The sequence below is a fragment of the Dermacentor silvarum genome, chromosome 6 (assembly GCF_013339745.2).
Source record: "Dermacentor silvarum isolate Dsil-2018 chromosome 6, BIME_Dsil_1.4, whole genome shotgun sequence".
Taxonomy (NCBI): domain Eukaryota; kingdom Metazoa; phylum Arthropoda; class Arachnida; order Ixodida; family Ixodidae; genus Dermacentor; species Dermacentor silvarum.
In genome coordinates, this window is record NC_051159.1 from 72,479,317 (window position 1) to 72,499,034 (window position 19,718).

The 19,718-nt window shown below is 48.1% G+C and overlaps 1 protein-coding gene across 1 annotated transcript in view; it reads left to right on the top strand.

The window, feature by feature from the left end:
- Positions 1 to 19,718, top strand: part of LOC119455574 (roundabout homolog 1-like) — a 229,029-nt gene that overhangs the window by 111,335 nt on the left and 97,976 nt on the right. Inside the window, exon 2 of the mRNA XM_037716974.2 lies at positions 10,408 to 10,719. Coding sequence (XP_037572902.2) covers positions 10,408 to 10,719 — 312 coding nt within the window. The remainder of the gene's footprint in view (positions 1 to 10,407; positions 10,720 to 19,718) is intronic.

A 19,718-nucleotide genomic window follows, 5' to 3' on the forward strand; every position in this document is an offset into this window, starting at 1 on the left:
TTTCTAGCGTCAACGTCGGTGCTATTTAGAGAGGGAGGCAGATGAGAACGCGACGTCTCACTGCCCGAAATCAAAGCAACCTCGCTGTTGTCTAGATCAAGCCCGACGCTCAAGGCCCTCATCGGTTTCCTAATCACCGCCGCTCGCTGGGCGTGCCAAAAAAGCGAAGACGCGCCATCATGGTGAAAAAAAAAAATAAAGGAAAAAAAATCCACAGCGACCGCCGCTGGCACTTCCGCTGCTCCCGCTATTTGCTCCCGCTAGAGCAGGACCAATGAAACGGCGCGCTAGCGTACCCCATATCGTGTGTATTCAACGTAAGCTTCTTCGCGATTACCACAGAAATTTAGCCAACATCACTCTTGTTCTAGTACATTATTTCAGGCGGTGTTGGCGCCAACATCCTAAACATCATCAGGACAACCGCCACCCTCTTAGATATCGTGTGAAACAAAAAAAAAAAAAAAGTATGCCTTCGTAATGTAGAGGACGTATACGTTTGAGCCTGCTGGTGAAAGCAGGCCGTTTGTCGGTGTCCAGCTATCTCTGGTTCCCGTATTGCGTGTTCATGTGCGCTGTCTCGGGCGAGTGTCTGTCATATCATTCTTTTATTCCGTTTTATCATGGTGGGAGCGCCACCACACAAATCTCTCCACCTTATGCGTAGGACCCCGCCATTTCTGCGTCTTGATCTTATCACAAAGCCATCAACACGCCACCGCTATCACTTAAGAACCGCGAAGTTATTTGGTTACTGGCGGCTTTAAGCCACAGTGAGGGGCATTTGGTCAGAAGTGCTCTTCATGATTAAAAAACGTTGTGTGGTTTTACGTGCCAAAACCACGATCTGATTATGAGGCACGCCGTAGGGGGGTGGGGTGAGACTACGGCATAATTTGCACCACCTGGGGTTCTTTAACGTGCTCCTAAATCCAAGTACACGGGTTTTTTCGCATTTCGCCCCCATCGAAATGCGGCCGCCGTGGCCGGGATTCAATCCCGCGACCTCGTGCTTAGTAGCCCAACACCATAGCCACTAAGCAACCACGGCGGTTTGCTCTTAATGGTATGCAGTTATTTTGGGCGCTTACGCTACGTCATGTTTAATAAGTGGTTTGTTTTCTTGCATGCAGCTGATCCTATTTAATAAAGTTTTTTCCTCCTCCTCCTGATGCTGAAAAAGAAATTAACGAAGTTGAACCTCGTTTACCAGTGACTCATCAGTTTAGGATGCGGGCACGTACGGTCCGTTGCAACGTGTCCAGCTAGCTTTTGTGCAAGTGGCGACCACTGCAGCATAGCTATACTAACGACAGAAACGCCGCATGTGCTACTGTCTAAATGAAAGAAAAAAAGAAGGAAATCAGGATGCATCTTTTAGCAGCGCTAGCCTTGTGGTTTCGTTTTCAAGCAGAACAAAGGGAAATACGTTCATCAGCGCGTGTACAGGGCGTGACATACCACCAATGACGCCTCGCGTGTGGACCAATTTGGCCGAAGTGTAGCTTGGGCGGATAATTGACCTATGGGCTGTGTACAGGAGAGCACGTCCGCTTCGTCAAACGGTACACTGCTCTTAATAGCGCCCACGTGACGCTGCCACTTTTGGATATATATATAGTACAGGAAGAAGTAACGGTTCTGCCTTTTTACACACATTGTGCTCGCGAGAGACCGTAATAACGTCACGGAACCCAGTAATTACGTCCGAATCGGTTTCGCTGCCTGTGTCTCCGCAAAGGGGCTGTCATTCGAAAGCGTGACTGGCGGCTACAGAGTTAGTCTAATTTATCTCAGACGCTTTCAATTTCTTTTTAACTAACCACCTCTCTACCTTCGTGGTGTGTTTTTGAGCAGCTGTGTCGGTTCGTTCCTATAGAGGGACCACCACAAAATAGATAGATAGATAGATAGATAGATAGATAGATAGATAGATAGATAGATAGATAGATAGATAGATAGATAGATAGATAGATAGATAGATAGATAGATAGATAGATAGATAGATAGATAGATAGATAGATAGATAGATAGATAGATAGATAGATAGATAGATAGATAGATAGATAGATAGATAGATAGATAGATAGATAGATAGATAGATAGATAGATAGGATAGATAGATAGATAGATAGATAGATAGATAGATAGATAGATAGATAGATAGATAGATAGATAGATAGATAGATTCAAAGCGCCTGATGTTCCCAAATAATTGTTAGCATTAAAAGTTGGCGTCGGCAAGATGAAGACCAGAAAGCTGGTGTACTGCCAATTCAGTTGGTGTAAGACGAAATAACCCATTGCATGCTGCATACATATTTCGGAAGCTTAGATTGTGCTATTTCCTTGAAAGCGAGTTTCACGGGAATGCGAAGGTCCTCCGCTTTGCATCGTATTGCGTTACTTCTACAAACAACTGATTCGCCAGAGAGTCTCCTTCCTTCTATTGGACACGTATTCTTTTTTTCTTTTTCTCTTTGGCGTTTCATGCTACACCAACTCGGTGTTTCGTAATGTTTATATTACGTTCCCCGTACACTGAGCACATCGACCGTCGCCAACTTCCGCTGTAGTACAGGTACCTAAAGATACGTAGTTTGTCGTTACGAGTGTATGCACTTGACGGCGGCGAAAGGAAAAGCAAGAAACTATTCAGACGAAGTAGCACCATCGCAGAAGTCTGCTAGACTACGCGTTTTCCAATCGCCTTCCTTTCATCACATTCGCCTTCGGGGCTCGAGGTTGGTTCCGTACGCCAGCTTCGCCTTCGTATTGCAAACGGGGATGCGGTCACATGCCTCAGACAGCGGTTTCGCTGTGTTCGACTTTTAGGTTCCCCTCGTCCACAGAGAGCCTCCCCGACGTTCGGTGCCATCCCTCTTCGCCCCGTTTCCAATGTTCGCTTCGCAAAGATCGCGCGTGCCTCCACCGCAAAGCCCGTAGACCTTTCCTAATTGGCTACTTCTTCGGGCCGTCCTCGTGTTCAGGGCCGGTATCTTGTAGCGATGCCTTTCCGGTGCTAATGCCTTTTCGCGCTTATCGCGCTTTGTCAGTGGTCATAGCGACGGTCAGCTCGCGTTATCAACGGGATCAGCCGGCCGTGAGCGGTGGATGATAATACTAGTATAGAATAAGTCATAAGGCATCGCTACAAAATTCCGGCCCAGGGCCGCTATTTTGTAGCGATGTCTTTAAAGTAATAATGCCTTTTCGCGCTTATCGCGCTTTGTCAGTGGTCAGAGCGACGGTCCGCTCACGATATCAACGTTGATATACGCGAGCGGACCATTAATCAGCAATACTGGGGTCGCGGCCTCCAATGAGGGCCTTCGGGCGCGTTGGGGGACTGCGCTGCTTAGTTCAGGCCCGGACCAGCAACTGTGGGCTATCCAGCAGGCCGAGGAAGCTGCCGGGAGACACGGTCTCTCCGCGGGCTCCTAGGTGGGAACACAGCCCAGCAATCTGCCGGAAATAAATAAAGTTCTTCTCTCTCTCTCTCTTAACTAAATGTGTCTTCATTGAACTACAACGTTCAAAAACATACGATTCTAAACAAGCAATCAAATCACATATGCATCACATCGGGTCGCTCAGCCTTTCATGGGTTCATTGCGTGGTTGTTGGCTTTGTACTTTGACTTTGCAATGATTCAGTTTGCATGGGAGAAAGCTTCGCGTTCAACCATCTTTCTTTAAGAAAGGGGCTTTGATTTTTTCCACTGCTTTGTGCTTTTTTTTTTTTTTTTTTTTTTGGCGACGAGCGAAAACCTCAGTTCACTTAGGCGGTATAAAAAAACATGGTCATAACCCTGAGTTGACTCCTCTCCATTAAAGATGCACGCGCTCACTTACACCCCATAGGCACGTACTGCCGTGTCTCTCGGTTTTTCTTACTATAACAGAGCCTTAAGTAACATCGGACAGCCGCACATACTGTATTCCGCGTGTGCTTCTCGGATTATTATCATAAGTTGCAGTGCAAAGGAAATGAAACGATTTTTTTTCCGCACCGTTACTTGAAAGTGTAACACGGCATATGCTTATTGGCTTGCTAAACAGGCTACGGACCAAGAAATCAGTCTGCGATTGTGATTCACACCGATGTGATAAAAAATAGCGAGAGCTCAGGCGCAATTAAACGTTTAACTTTATTTGCGCTTGTCCGTGTTTCGAATCATGTGCTCTGTGGTAACAAGCATGTAACCGAAAACCTTCAGATGAAATCAGTGATGTCGAAATACCAATCATGTGCCCACTTTTGACGTGAGCCTCTCATTACGTATCATGTTCGGGTAAAAAGAGCGCATTATGAATAAGCACCCGCTGTAGTCGTTCTTTATGAGTGCAACCGCTGATTTATTCCCGGCGAATGTGTCTCCAGGCTTGCGTGAGCGCTTCGTTTGCGATAATGCTCTATGTAAAAGAACACGAAGGCGTCTAGCAATCTCATAAACCCAGATGCTTGCGAATCGCATGGTCGTTGAGCTTTCAAACCTGGTGTTTTCCTAGCAATCGAGTAGATATATAGCACTTGCAACATTGTTACCATCGCGAATCTCCTTGCTCGAGGAGCTGTGCGGATGAAAACAAAGTAAAGCAAAGATACAGATCACGAGGATTAAGCATGGGGACTTGAGCGATGACGGGAACAAGTGCACGGAAAGTGAGGAAGCAGCCAGTGCAAAATCAAAATAAAAAAAATAAAACGCAACGCGAGCGAAGCTGTCATGTCGCCAAAGCCCAAGCGGCTCTGAAATTCCCAGTTTGCCTTCGATATTGCCGACGAAGCACATCCGAAATCCTCGAAGATCAGAGTGAGCCTCAAGCCACCGGATATTGCGCTCAGAACTCCGCTCTCTCATCGCCGCCTTCGCCATCAGGTGTGAAGCCATTCACCGGCGTCTTCGTAGCAATATACCTGCAAGCACTCAAGACGGCGACACCTTTACTCTGGGGAATGTGACGTCAACGCCACTTCTGCAAAAACAAACTGTTCCTTACGCGTATACAGGGACCTCGCAGCAGCGTAGCAAGATTGCGACTTTCCCCTGCCTCCCTGTCTTTCTTCTATTCGATTGCTCTCTCTTCCCCGAGGGCTTCGGAAACAAATAAAGGTTCGCGATTTGATCAGAGCGCTCACGTGCGCCCATACACGCTGTATACTGTATAAGCAAGCACGGAACATTTCAAGTTATAACTTTCTCCGCTAAGCCTTTCAAGTGCATGTTTGCTTTTAGCCATAGCCTCCTATATACTTTCTGTGCCCGCGCAATCACTCCGAGAGCGCCGTTCAACCTCCTCTCCTGACCTCCTCGCAGGTCACCCGCTAGGGGCGCTGCTACCCCAGAATAGTTAAAGCCCCTATATTTATAAAAGTAGCGCCATTCTTAGATCTTGCCGCCACCGCGCTCACCACGGCACTTCCTCCTCGCCCTCTCTTAGCCGCCTCCTGTCGCCCCAGCCTCCTCCGCTCCCCCATTGGCCAATCCGTGTCACGTGGAAGTTCGCGTCGCGCCTTTGTATATTTTTTTCTTTCCAGCGCGCTCCGACTGCCATTCTCGGGCCTGTGCGACGAAAGTGCTGTACGCACAAACGGATCAAACGTGTTAGGGACAAGAACTTCGTTGTGATGGCATGCTGCTGCGCCTTAAGTTGCTGCAACCGACAAGGCGAGGGCAAAAGGCTTTTTTTGTTTACCATCCGGCGTGCGCAAACGCTTGCTGCACACTTGATATTTGCGCCGTCTCGCATCGTCGCGTTGCTACTTCCAAAACGGCATTATTAAGACCAGTTACTGACTGACGAAGCAAAATCGCGCCTCAAAAACGTCTCCGCAGGGCGCGATCGAAGTTTTCCTCGGATTTCCTCTGGTAGCGCGTTAGCTGTCGTCTGCCACGGCAGGCCCGACGCAGGCGGCGCCACTGTCGATATCGCGCCTCGATCGCGCTTGTCGCGCCGAGCGCGATAGTGGAACGGAGGAGGAGGGAAGTGGATGGCGCTACTTTTATAAATATAGGGGCTTTAAGAATAGTTCGCTAGCCGCCGTGCATGGATAAAGGCGGGAAAAATTGTGAATACGCGTCTCCATAAGTGTCAAATCGAGACAATATTAACTTGCCTCGTCTGCCGACGGTTCGCTGGTTTGCTGGGAGACCACCTTTCTGCAGCAGTCCACGGCTGGGAAAAAAACTTGCCTTCTGCCTTGGATTGACGCGGTGAGCTGCAGCAGGGTACCCTATTGAAGGACTGTGGCAGTGGTGACACTGTCGGTTCCGTATTGAGGACATCTAGCAGCAGCGCAAATGAGAGCCTTCTGGCCGAAAAGAAAACATTGTGGTCACGAGTGAGTTGTGCTACTTTAAGTGGTTTGATAGGGTGCTTTGCGAGTTAATTGATACCCAGTAGTATGGCGTATTGTTGTGGACCTGGATGCACCTCGTACGGTAAAAGAAAGGTCCCGGGCATCTCATTTCATGAAATTCCGAGCGATGACGAACTCCCAGAGAAGTGGCTCCAAGTTTGAATGTGTCAAACGTGGAATGCGTCAGATACTTGCTGAGAGAGATGCAATTTCGATTTGTTCTGACTAGAAAGCTCTCGTCTGACGCCAATGAATCCTTTTTTTTTTTTTTTTGGGTGGTTGAGGAGGCCAGCTGGAAGCAACGGGCAGTTTTGTGCGGAACAGAAAAGTCTCTAAAGACAGGCATTGCGTCAACATCGACAAACAACAACGTGATGGACACGGAAGATAGCACATGCTCGTCCCTACGCCGGCAACTGAGCGTAATCGCTACGCCAGAACCATACAAATAATTTCCCAAAGAGGCGACAGCAGCGCTGTTCGACCACATTACCCGGCGCGAAGAAACGCTTCGTTCGCCAGAATGTGCAGCACTAGCGATGGTTGGCGGATACCTATCGAGAGCTGTTAAGCTGTTAATGAGCGGGTGTCTTGCAAAGAATGCCCCAGTTTGTTGACAAAGCCCAAGCTCTCGGCGCCATCAGATTCTCTGATTAGGCTTCAAGACAGAAGCCGTCTGCTGTATCGGTCAGACGAACTCGTAGTTGTGCTGAACTCTTTGCACAAGTAGGTTGAAGTAGTGCTCGCTAAGCTAAGAAATTTTAAGCAGCCGCTGAGGGAGACTGCCGTGAATGCTGCTCAAGTGCTGCGAGAGCGTGAACTCTTGAATTGCTCAGTGCCTGAGCATCACGAGAAGCTGTTTGAGATCATGGTGACAAAGTTCTTCCGCCCTCTATTCACTAATTTTGCGCTGTAGATAACGGACAAGAACGACATCGCAAAAGTTTTTTCACGGAAGCCCCTGTCACGAAAGCTCCACAAACTGTAAATCCATAAGATGGCAATAAAAGTTTTTTTGTGCAGTTATTAGAGCCGACATTATTTTTTTCCACACTGACATACAAAACATATGTAATAATAAGCAGAAGGAAAATGAAGCTTCATACTAGTACAGATAAGAGCTGTGGTTATCCTTTTATCGTTCTTTTCTTTTGGAAGAAGCAATGCGCGGCGGCCTGTACGCTTCTGTGTCGGCGTTAAACGCCCGCAGATGTTGCAAAACAATAGAATCGGCACCGGTAAAAAAATAGCGTGATATATAGTTATGCTACAGCGCACGCCGCCGTAGAGCGTCCTGTGTTTCTATTCTGGGGTAGCACCGCCAACTGGTGGTGAGTGACGGCACTAGGCGCGACGACCGGTTCCCTGCGTTCTCGGCGCCGATGGGCAGGCATGAAGTATATAGGAGGCTATGTTTTAGCCATGCCTGTCGGTCCGCTTTCGGTGTTTAACCTACGTCTTTGGCGCAGCATAAAAGGCACGAAGAGGCTGCGTCGCCCCAGGCGCAGTTCGGCGGGACTACATGTCTGGAAGCACGTCGGTATAAGCAGCCTCAGCGAATAGGGCAAGAAAGATACGGCATACAAATGACATTGGTCTTGATTAACGTTTTCTTTTTATTATTCCGAGCCAGGGAGAACTTACATTCACTAGAATTAACGCACTTTAGAGCACATTAACGCACCAGTGCACTTTAAAGGCGCCCTGAACCACGTTTTATTGAAGTGGAGAAAAGCATTTGAAGTAAGAAATATGCGATTTCAGAAATACCTTGCCGCAAAAATTACCTAAATGCGTTCAGCAGAAAATGAGTTATTGGCAATCAAACACGGCCTCCGCTGTGCTCCCGTTCATTCTTCAATGCCTCTCACTGCGAAGGCTACGGCCGAGTTGGGCGGGGTCATAACGCTCCGCCTTCGAAATGTCACCGTGGCGCGCAGTTTTAAATGTTAACGTATAGACGCCATGACTTCTATTTTGGTACCTATATGTACGCAAACGTAAGTGCTCAACGTATGCCAAACACGGCTGTCCTCAGCGAGCGTCAGTGCTCTTAGCCAGTGGACTCGTGGTGGCACCCCGCGGCGGCCGCGGTGTGGCCGACCGCAGCGACCAATAGCAGCCGCGTATTGGAATATGCTTTATTACGAAATGAAGCACACAGAAAAGAATGAGGATCATGGCTTCCGTTGAAACCCGAGCATTTGAGACAAAGGTGACTTCGCGCTCCGCTTGCGAGCTCCACGCACCCCGTACGACAGCAAAATTTCACTGAGATGTTCCCAGCAGCGTATGCGGTACCCGCGGGCTATGTTATTTCACTAAGCCCGAGGGGTGGTTCAGGGCCCCTTTAAGAACTGCAGTTACATTATGCGTGTCAGCGCTTTCGACTAGAAATTCAAAATATTGCTTAGTTTAAAGAGTCCTGTGTCAATTGCTAAATATGGATTGGGTGCACGTGCGTAGTCCGTTGTATGCACCACAGAGAAATTTTACTGGAATGTTACTCTATATCCTCCTGAGATACGAATACAAATATGGGACATAATCGCCCTTCAAGGTGGTTTTTATTGTCTACTGTTATGTTATGAACTTGAAAAACAATTTTTAATATTTAATACCACGGTTGGATCTCAAAAGCTGCGTCTCCTCGTACGGGAGAAAAAATAACTATCTCCATCATCTCCTCATGTTTTCTTGGTAAAAACTTCATTTCATTGTTTAAACGCAGAGACGAAGACGGAACTACGTCTAGTACACTGCCATGTTGCTGCCGCGTCCGGCATTTTTACGCAATCTCAGTGGTTTCGAAACACACCTCAAGGTTGTCTTCGGCCGTCTGCGACGACACAGAGGTCTAGATCTATTGAGTGTGGAATTTCTCGAAAGTGGATGACAAGAATAGGAGTAAAACACTTCTTTACAGTTACACATGCACCGCACATCATATCTAGAATGAATATTTTGCGTAATCATTTCCGAGTGAATTTTGAACAAATTTTAAAGGCAATGTGCAATGTACTGTACAAGGGGTCTTAGGAAGTTATGTCAGCTGTAAGATGCAGACGTGTTCTTGCATACAAGCCTATTCTTTCCGTACTCGAATGAAAGACTGACCAACGTGCACATTCTGTGGATGCTAGGAAACTGTCAAGCACACATCGTTTCCTCGATATGACATCCACAGGGTAGAACAGGCTGCACTCTGGAACGCATCAAGTCACGAACATTCGGGAACTGTGGCCGCAACCGCAGCGGGCACGAGAACCTATTGGTGCGCGACTGCAGTCTTTCGCGTCCACTGGTCTGAGATGCCACCTACAGTGCATCTACTTGTGTACGCGAAGACTTCACTTTCCCTACTTTTACTCTTTCTGTAGCCTTTACCGTTTTCCATGTGTAGGGTAGCAAACCGGATGCTCGTCTGGTTGACCTCCCTACCCTTGATCTTCCTTTCGCTCTCCTTCTTCCTTCTTTCTCGCGTTCACGCTAAATAAGAGAACGTCTCCTCGGCATTGCACTTTTCTAGAACTTGTCTCGTGTCCACGTTCAGCGTATAGTCCAAGGTAGCTGAAGACAACAATACTGAGAGAATCGGCTTAGAGCAGATGTTTCTCTATTCTGTCAGGAGGGCTTCATTCATGCTCCGCATTCGCACAGAGCTCCGTTCGTTTGCTTTGTCGTTTTCCAGAGCTCAGTTGATCTGAAACATTTCTGCTACGACAAACACTTGAGGCGAATGTACTGCAACTGTACGAATGTAGTTTCGACTGGTTAATGAACAACCTGGTAGCACAATGTTTTCCAACTCACACCATGTACATCTGATTTCGTTTTCACATGCAGACGTCCACACTCTTCCCAGCAAATCTTGCGTGCGTGCGTGCGTGCGTGCGTGCGTGCGTGCGTGCGTGCGTGCGTGCGTGCGTGCGTGCGTGCGTGCGAGTATGCCTGCGTGTGTGATATACCGTTATAGCGATCGTCGTATTGGCCTAAAGGCCGCTTGCTCATCTTTCCTTTATTCCTTGTGTCTCCATCATGCAGCGTCCAGCCAAGGAGGCCGCGGTGGCCGGGCGCCGCGCGTCACCGAGCAGCCGGTGGACGTGGTGGTCCGCAAGCACGAGCCGGTGACGCTCCGGTGCGGTGCGGACGGCGACCCTCCTCCGCGCATCACGTGGTTCCACGACGGGAAGACAGTGCGTGACTCGGCCACGCGCATGGTCCTTCCCGAAGGACAGCTCTTCTTCCTGCAAGTGCAGCACAGCCGCCGGGAACAGGACACGGGACTCTACTGGTGCACGGCAGCCAACGCGCTGGGCACGGCCCGGTCGCGGAACGCCAGCGTCGAGCTCGCCGGTGAGTGGCCCGAGAGAGAGAGAAAAGTTTAATGATGTAGCAGTGAGATCGGTGCGAGGCGCAGCCAAATACTTAGCACTGGGGGAAGGGGAAGAGAAAAAGAAACTAAAAAAATAAGTTCTGGGGTTTTACGTGTGAAAACCACGACATGATTGTGAGGCACGCCGTAGGGGGATTCCAGATTAATGTGGACCGCCTGTGGTTCTTTAACGTGCAGCCAATGCGCGATACACAGGCTTCTTTTTTTTTTTTTTTGCATTTCGCCCCCATCAAAATGCGGCCGCCGCGGCCGGAATTCGATCCTGCACCCTCTTACTTTGCAGCTTGATGCCATCCATACCATACGCCACTACGGTGGTAGGGGAAAAAAGAAAGAAAAGAAAAATAAACATGGGTGGCGACTAGAACAGCGGGAGAGGCAACTTCACATAACGTGTAGGTCAACTCAAAGCCTAGGGTCCAGACCCGTACCTTTTAAAAGGAAAAGAGCACGCACATCGAGACGAACATATACCGTGCAGAGTGCAAATGCACAAATTGCAACGGCTCAAAATAAGAAGGCAATGGGGGGCGGGGAAACATTTTGACAGAAAATTTTCAGGTGCCATAACTGGGCACAGCAAGTTCCATATGCACTTCTTAAGGTACAATTTAACTTCTCACGTCTTCGTCGCCTCAGGGCTTGGTTGTTCAAACTTCCTTTTTTTCTTCTTCTTCCTCTTCACTGCATAAGGACGACCGCATTGATTGATGGCGCTGTTTTCCAAAGTCGTTGCTATGATCCCCGGAAAGCAACTCGCAAGTTGAAGTATGTCTTGAGGCGCTGAATTTTTAATGTTCTTTATAATCTGGGCTCACTTTATTTCTGACCCAGATGAGGTGTAACTCCGCGGTCACAGTTTCATATACTTTTACCTCGTGGAATCGACAGCTGAAAGTTGAAAAATCGCATCAATTCGCCGATTGGCTACTTCAAATTCTGACTCGACGCCAAGCTTTTTAAGCAAAGCTTTATAGGCTCAGAAGTGTCGGCGGTGGGGGTGGTGGTGTCATGCTGAAAAGTGGGCCGGTCCTGGCGAAAGTGCAGAACTCATTGGCACATGCCAGGGACGCAAAAGAAAGAGAAAGAGAGGAAATAATATAGAAAGAGAGAGAGAGAAACAGAGAAAAAAGGACCGAGAGAAAGGGAGAGAGAACGATAGAAATCACCACGAAGGTCAGAGAAAGAAAAAGAGAGAGAGAAATAAAAAGGAAGAGAGACAGAGAGAGAGAGAGAGAGAGAAATAAGGAAAGAAAGAAAGAAATACAGAGACAAAGAAAGGGACAGGGAAAGAAAGAGGACAGAAATAAAGAGAGGAAGAGAGAGAGAAAGGAATAATGAGATATAGAAAGAGATAAAGATAGAAATAAATAAGGAGAGAGAAAGAGAGAGAGAAAGAAAGAAAGAAAATCACTATGAAGGTCAGATACACACACAAGCTTCGACTACCCCGATTTTCTCGACAGGGGAAGGGCTGGTGATTTTTTTTTCTGTTCCTTTTTTTTTTTTTGCTGATTGCTAAAGCAAGATAAGATTATTGAGAACGCCTTACTGCATTTCCCATGATAACGTGCGCTTGTCACGCATGAATTAGATACGATCTGCTCTCACGCTCTTTATATCCGAGGTTTTGGCCATTTAGCAATGTTCCTTAAGGACAAGTTCCATTACCTAACACGTGCTTCATTTTTCTGTTTTATCGGCCCAACTTACTCTGTCTTTCCCTTGGTCAATACAGTGTCACGATGGAATATTATATCATTTTAATTAGATAATTGTTTTAGATTCCCCGTGTACGTTGAACATAACGAAATGCATTTCACCATCAAATATTCTACTAGGTCTCAATCGAACCCAACATGCAATATACTATGGCCCAATTTTCAGCTCATGTTTCGCAGATGGACAGCTGCGGACACGACGGAACGTTATATAGCCCCGCACTATCGAAGCTAGAGGGCTTCGCTGCAATGCTCCGATAAGACGTCCCATAAACTGGCAGGAATTCACGACCACTGCACGCGTGAAAATACAGGCAGCGTCACATTTTCTCTCGGGAACATAAAAATCAGTGACGTTCGGTGCGCGCGTAAAGCGTGGCCATGGAATTTCCGCCGTTCATTGGGATACGCTTTACGTTCATCTGCGCCGGTACTTCTGTTTTCGAAGGCTCAGATAACGACTGAAGCTATGAAATAGAAAGAGCGAGGGAGTGTAACGAAAGATGGGGAAAGAACTAAAAGATAAAAAGAACTAAGCGAGAAAACCGGCCATCGGGAATTTTACGCCAGATGCGTAAGATCCGCTCTCCAGATCTTATACGCAGCGGAACTCACATGCGCTCTCTCTCTCTTCACACCACACGCACACACATACACGCAAACGTAAACTTGATCGTGCGTACGCACAAACGAAACTGAAGCGCTTGAGGGCTTCGCTTTACGGCGTTTCGCGACAGGCGCGGGTTTGACGACGAGGACGCGCGCATAATCGGAATTAGAAATCCGAAAGCGTGTGTTGTGTACGTTTTCCCAAAGCTGAATTAAGGGGAAAGCGGGGATCGTCGCTCTGCTCCTCGTTCCGTCGATGCTACGGCGGTAAGCGAGATGAGAGAGGCGCACGGAGAGCCACTAGTGGGTGCACGGACCGCTCCGATAAACGCGACAGGTGTAAAAGCGGCTTTGAACTCGCGGGACCATCTCGTGTCGTACACGCTCGTTCTTTGCGTTTTTTACGACTGCTGGCGGTGACGACCTGGCTATCGCCCGAACCATGCATTCTCAGTCGTGTCTCTCGTTCGCTGCCCGTCGACTATCTCCGTGGCCTTGTCTGCTGTCCATGCCGACGAGCTTGACCTGCGCACGACAGAGACGTGAAAACGCCTGAGTGAAGGTGCACTTCGTTTTGGAAATTGGCTCATCGCGCCGTGTAAGAGTCGCGAAGGTGGCATCCATTTTGTGACAAAGAACACATCGCAGGGTCGTGCCTTATCATTGCGCGAGTGCGCTGACACCGCGAGGTATTGCCTCGGGATGCTGGCGCATGGGTTGATCCAGCTTGGCTAGTAAGCTTGTGTAGCTTTTCCAGAACATTGGTTCTGTGTGTGTTGAACGTTTCCCTTGCTTTTCCTTTGTCTTATCGGTTTGTTGGCTCTAACCGTTGCTGATACTTAGCAGGCTGTCGCCATGAGAAATAAGCATTGCTAACCACTGCGATTACAGATACATAAGCTCGAGCCTTCCTGCGTGTAAATGCGCTCACTGGAAGAAGTTTTTAAAAAAAAAGAAAGAAAAAGGTAGTTACTGTTGCACCGCTGCTTGATTACTAATATCAGAAGCCAGTACCGTGGGAAGGTGATCAAAGTCCCAAGGTTGTAGAATTGATCTTTTTTATATACTTTATCTAAGCTGCCGAGGCATTTGAGCATGATGTGATAAAGAAACCTGGATTCCCAACTCATAAATGTTGTCATCGTAAACAATAATCAATCGAATTATACAGAACGACATTACGAAGAAAAGTGCGCTTCCGTCAATCACATTCATGGTCGGACATTGCAATGTTTGGCAGCTTTGTGTGGCGTGTGCTCGGTTGTGGCCGATGCTTGTAGCACAAGATGTTCCGCAACGACCACAGTGAACTGCTGAGGAATGGAGGAATGCAAGTTCCCATCACGAGTTGGCTATTAAAGTGCACGCGCGTACGGAAGAGCTGGGAAGGAAATTCGCTTCTTTGAATAAATTAAAGAAAGCGAAAGCGATTCTGGAGGGCAGCAAGAGTGATGTAGGCCGGAACAGAATACCAATAAATGCTGGGGAAAAATAGAAGCACTATGTCGAGAGAGAGAAAAGAAGGGGGAGGGTGGCTGAGCAGCAGCCAAGATTTGGAGCTACTGGGCGTAGTGAAATATTTCGCTCATTGCGAGAGCTGCGGGCCTCTCGAAATGGCCACAGAAGGAGAACCCGGGGTTCCACCCTAAAATGCGGGGGCTGAGTCGAGTGCCGGCTGCAACGGCTGCGCGAGAACGGCGTCCGCCGTCGCAGATTTACGAGATTCGAGAGGCTGAGAGTTCGGGAGGCAGCGTGCCGGAAAAGAAGATTGCCCTCATTGCGCGGATATTGTGCGGGAGAGAGAGAGAGAGACACACACAGCGTTTAATCCTTTTTTCTTTCCTTGCGTTATTTTCCTTCCCTAGATTCGACCTTATATATACGCTGTGCGACAGCAAACCGGGGTCCCGAAACGATATTAATAGGCTTACACGGCAAGACCCGCCAGCTGTGGGTAAAGACGCCCTGCCGGATCCTGCAGAACGAAAATGTCCGGGGCTTTCGCGGGGCTTACGGCGAAACAAAGCAGCGTTTTCTTACGCGAGTCACTTTACTTCTCTTGGAGCGTGCGCGTGTGCTTGTGCCGTTGGGCGAGAGTTTTTTTTGGAGTTCATGCCGAAGTGGCTGTGTGTACAGCCGTCATGCTGCACACCGCGCTTTCTCTTTCAAACTGCGCCACATGCACACGTACCGCCTTCTCTTGCTCGTTGAGATGAATTGCTCTAACGGCGGTTCTTGTGTGCGCACGCCATTTTCTCCACAAGAATAGCGTCGCGCGCAATTTAGGCTAATGCTGGACGCTGCATGCGGCCTCAACCTCCCCAATATGTGAACAGCGCTGAGATTTCACGCATTACGCAGCGCGTAGTAAAGACACACGTGTATGCACACACGCGTGAACGTGTGCATGAAACCGATTTACTGTTGTTTATTTGGAAGGAGCCCTGTGGACACTAAAGCACAGCTCGTATTGAAGAAGTCTATTGGCTGTAGTTGCGAAATCAGCTAGCATTGTCTTACCCCAAAACCTCGGAGGCAGACATTAGCCAGGGTACACCTTCAGCCCTGTGTGCACGTTTAATGACAGTCTTTCGCTCCTTTTGTCAATCCACTGAGTTCCATCCTAGAAGCCAGTCACAAAGGACGTAGTCGTTTGTCCTTGAAACCAGTAAGAAGGGGCAACATGACAGACAACATGCAGGCTTCTACAGGCTTTTTTTAGCCGTGCCCCAAACATCGCTAAGACGTTGGATGTCGACTGATCGAAAAAAGAGGAAAAAAAACATAGGAATGGCGGGTGTTGGTGGTGGGTAAAATGGCGGACGTTTAATCAGAAGGAATCCCGGTTTACTATCCTGCAACACCATGTCAAAATTTAACCTATCTTCAATCTCCTGGAGTATCATCCCCACTGTCGAACCGTCTGGATCAGCTTGCAGCTCAGAACTCGATGATAAACTGTACAAGCAGGCATATTATTTGCCATTGGCGTGTTTATAATTACACACTCTTTCCGCAAAACGCACCAGCGTCGTGATTCGCAGCGCAACTGCCATGCGGCAGGTATAAACAGACATGGAGCGAGGCGGTTATATCGATCACAGAGCGTGCCCACCACTGTGTGCGACGGTCACCAGTTAAGCGCTGAAAAATTTTTCAGAAAGCCGGGAGGGACGTGGCAGTGGTGGTTTACAACAGGACATTCAGTCGGTGGTGGCGAACACCGCCCGCCTTCGCCTTCGCGCCTACGCGTTTTGTATACCCACCCGAATGCCAGGCTCTCAGACGGCCTTGTGCCGTTGGCGTAGTTAATCGAATTAGAGCCTCTCACTTGCGGAAAAGCCTACATTGGGCAGACGGGCAAATGCGCCAATGAGCGCCTTCGCCAGCATAAGAATACCTTAATAGGAACGCCGACCTCTCATCTTTCAGCTCATTGTAGGTCATGTGGTTGCTGGCCTTACTTCAAAAGAACTTGTATCAACACCAAGCACAAGGACAGAAGGGCACGTGAACTTGCTGAAGCCTTTCATATAAAAAGGTTACGCGATGACTGTGTATCTGAGCCATCTATCGATTTGTTAGATTGCGAAACGGACTTGCTTAATAACTATTTCTACGTGATTTAGAACTTCTGCTCACGCAGGCTGTCTTTTTTTTTCGTGTGTTTTCTTTTTCAAGCGTTTTGTTCAATACACTTCAGTTGATAGACAGCGCGCGTCCCGTGTCCCTCTACCTCTGTGTCCTCAGTTGTCCTCGTTCAAGTTTGCGCTTTCGTATGCGTTTTCTAGAGTCTGGCTGCCCGTGTTACATGGAAGTAAAGAGGATCCTCTCGCATTTCCTTTTTGTGCTGCTGGTATTGTCCCTGGAAGCAGTCGCATAATGACTACCCGACAGACCATGATTCGTGCTCTTACTATAGACAAAGACAGAAACGGGAAAAAAATAGAATCCGTACCCTCTCGGAGCGCGGCTGCTCAGGATACAGCAATTAATTGGACCACTGGCACCATACGTGGTCTAACCCCGCGTTTACGGATGAAAAGGGAGCGCTCTCTCTCTATGTCGGCTCGCCAAGAGGAGCGAGCAAGCACCCCGTTCGTGCGCTCGCAACTGGCTTTGTATCCCCGACTGCAGCCACCAACTTCGTTACGATCACTTTGCTCTCCGTACACGTGTATACTCCGGTGTGTGCGCACACGGACACACATACACACACACTCGATGCGGCTTGCTTCGGGCGGTGTGCACACAAAGCAGTGGAACTCGGTATACTCGAGCACGCAGTCCACCGTTCCGCACCGTCCTCGACGACCGGTCATCCAAATGAGCGAACGAGCGCCACGCGAAATTCGGCCGCAGCAAGGATCTGCGGCCGCACTTTTCGAAAACTGTGCCAGCCACTGTAGATCCGATCGCTACTCTGCCTTCTCCGTGTTCGCAGCTCGATAGAAGCGGCTCTCTTATGCGAATTGCCCGGGCGCTCCACCGATACATGCATGCGCGCAGAGGTAGATCAAAGGACCACCTCGTGCATCGGGTAAGTTCCGCCTGTTTGACCAAACTCGGACGCGTGGGTACGATACTCGGTGCGAATCTCCGAAAGCTTGTTTCTCTATATGTGCTGCTTCGGTGCGTTCGAAGAAGAGTCCCTGCAATATGTGTGCAAGTAAATATAGCCTTCGCTAAAGCAGTCAGATTCATTATACGCGACCGGGCCGGTAGAGAGCTATGTTGCGCATGCACTCAGCATGCAGGCCACGTTGCCCGCAGCCGCGACTTTCGAGAACCGCCGCACTCTTTACAGAGGTGAGAGCCGATTTTACCGAACTCTGCAAACCCCCACTTAATTAGCGTCCGCTTCTCATGGACGACTGCGGCCGACGGGTGGTTGGCGCGGCTAAGTGTGCATCTTGGTGTAGAGCGCTGGGAAAAAAGTGTTCCAGGCGGAAATTGTATCTTCCCTATATAATTCTGCTCGTGTAGTGGGGTGCGCGTTCCCGTGCCGGAAAGGCGCTTTCGAACGAATCGTGGCGTGCTGTTTCTTTCCTTCCTACCTTCATTCTTTTAAATTCGTACGCATTTCCTTGCCTACTCAATGAGGAATCATGTTCCTCTGCCACGTAAGGCGAATAGCCATAAAGAAATAATGTATAAAACAAAATTAATTTGACAAAGAGAAACAAAACGACGGCGTTGGTGAGCTTCGAGCCTGCGACCCCACGCTCAGAAGCCGAGTGTCTTACCCACAGAGCTAAACACCGACTTTATTTGTATTCATGGTATTTATTACATAAAAAACACTCCCAATAAAACACTCCAATAAAACACTCTCCAATTGTGCATAGTCATAGAATGAAGGGCACAATGACAGTCACACACAGAAAAACAGAAGAGACACTGTTCATACCTTAAGTGGTAATGCTGGTTCCGCTTTGAAAGGGTGGTAAGGCTAAGCACCTCACCAAAATGGGGTATACCAGTCCGGTTGAACATCAAGCCCATCATAAACATGCTTTAGACGCACAGACATCTGGATGAAATTCACCCTTGTAGGTACAACCGGTTTGGCGTTACGGTCCATCATTCGCGCCTTCCACAAACTGTGCATTACCATGAGAAAAACACATGTCGAAAGGCGCATTGTCACCAGAGGTCGGCAGCAGGTATCGCACAGTATGGGGTTGATTTCAAGTTCTTTCTTAAGAGTCCGTTGGAGGATATCCCAAAATAGAATGGCGTCTTTGCAGCCAATTAAACAGTGTTCAGTTGTCTCCGGCACATCAGAAAGACGACAGTTAACAGAAGACACAAAGATACCCTTTTTCTGTAGCCATGTTTTTACCGGTAAAGTTTCACTATGAAGTTTGTAAAAGAATGTTTTGCAGCATGGGGATATATACATTTTACGAACTCGCTTTAGTACATCGTGGCCTGGCCATTCAATGTATAGTTATCGGTAAAAGGGAGGCGGACATGGCATGGACAGTAAATCTTTGTATAACCTTTTACGCGACATGGAGTAGAAGTACTCAGTGGAAAACTGAACTGTCAGGAAACGAACCGCCAAATAAACATCTTGCAGGAACCCCCACAAGCATAAACTCGAAGAAAAATTTGAAGAAACAACTAAATCAGGTAAAGCATCAACAAGTGTGACTTGCATGAATGACCGAATTATAGGATGCGAAGTATCGCGAAAAAAGAAGAAACGAGACACTATTTTCCGCACGTAAAGATGCATTATTTGCTGCTTGGGAACTCTTTAAGCAAGAGGTTCGCACAGTGGCTGTAGAAATTGGATCGGTGAATGCATGTTATAGAAAGAATGAAGAAAGAAGGATTCTTAGTAGCCTAAGTGGCATTTAAGAGATGAAATGCAAAATGCCAGGCACTTACATATAGGTGACATAGAAAGTACTAAATGTGAGTCACAAAAATATGAAGCACTACGTTACCGAGGTGCGCGAGTTCGATCTCGAAGCAGGCGTGCTCTGCACTCTGAACAGCCAACACGTCAAGCTTTATTTGATGAGCGACGTCACGCTATTTCAAAAGTAATTCCGAAAGTATTCTGTAAAGGTAGTATTGTAACAAATACCAATGACATAATTTCGGTTTGAAAGTTA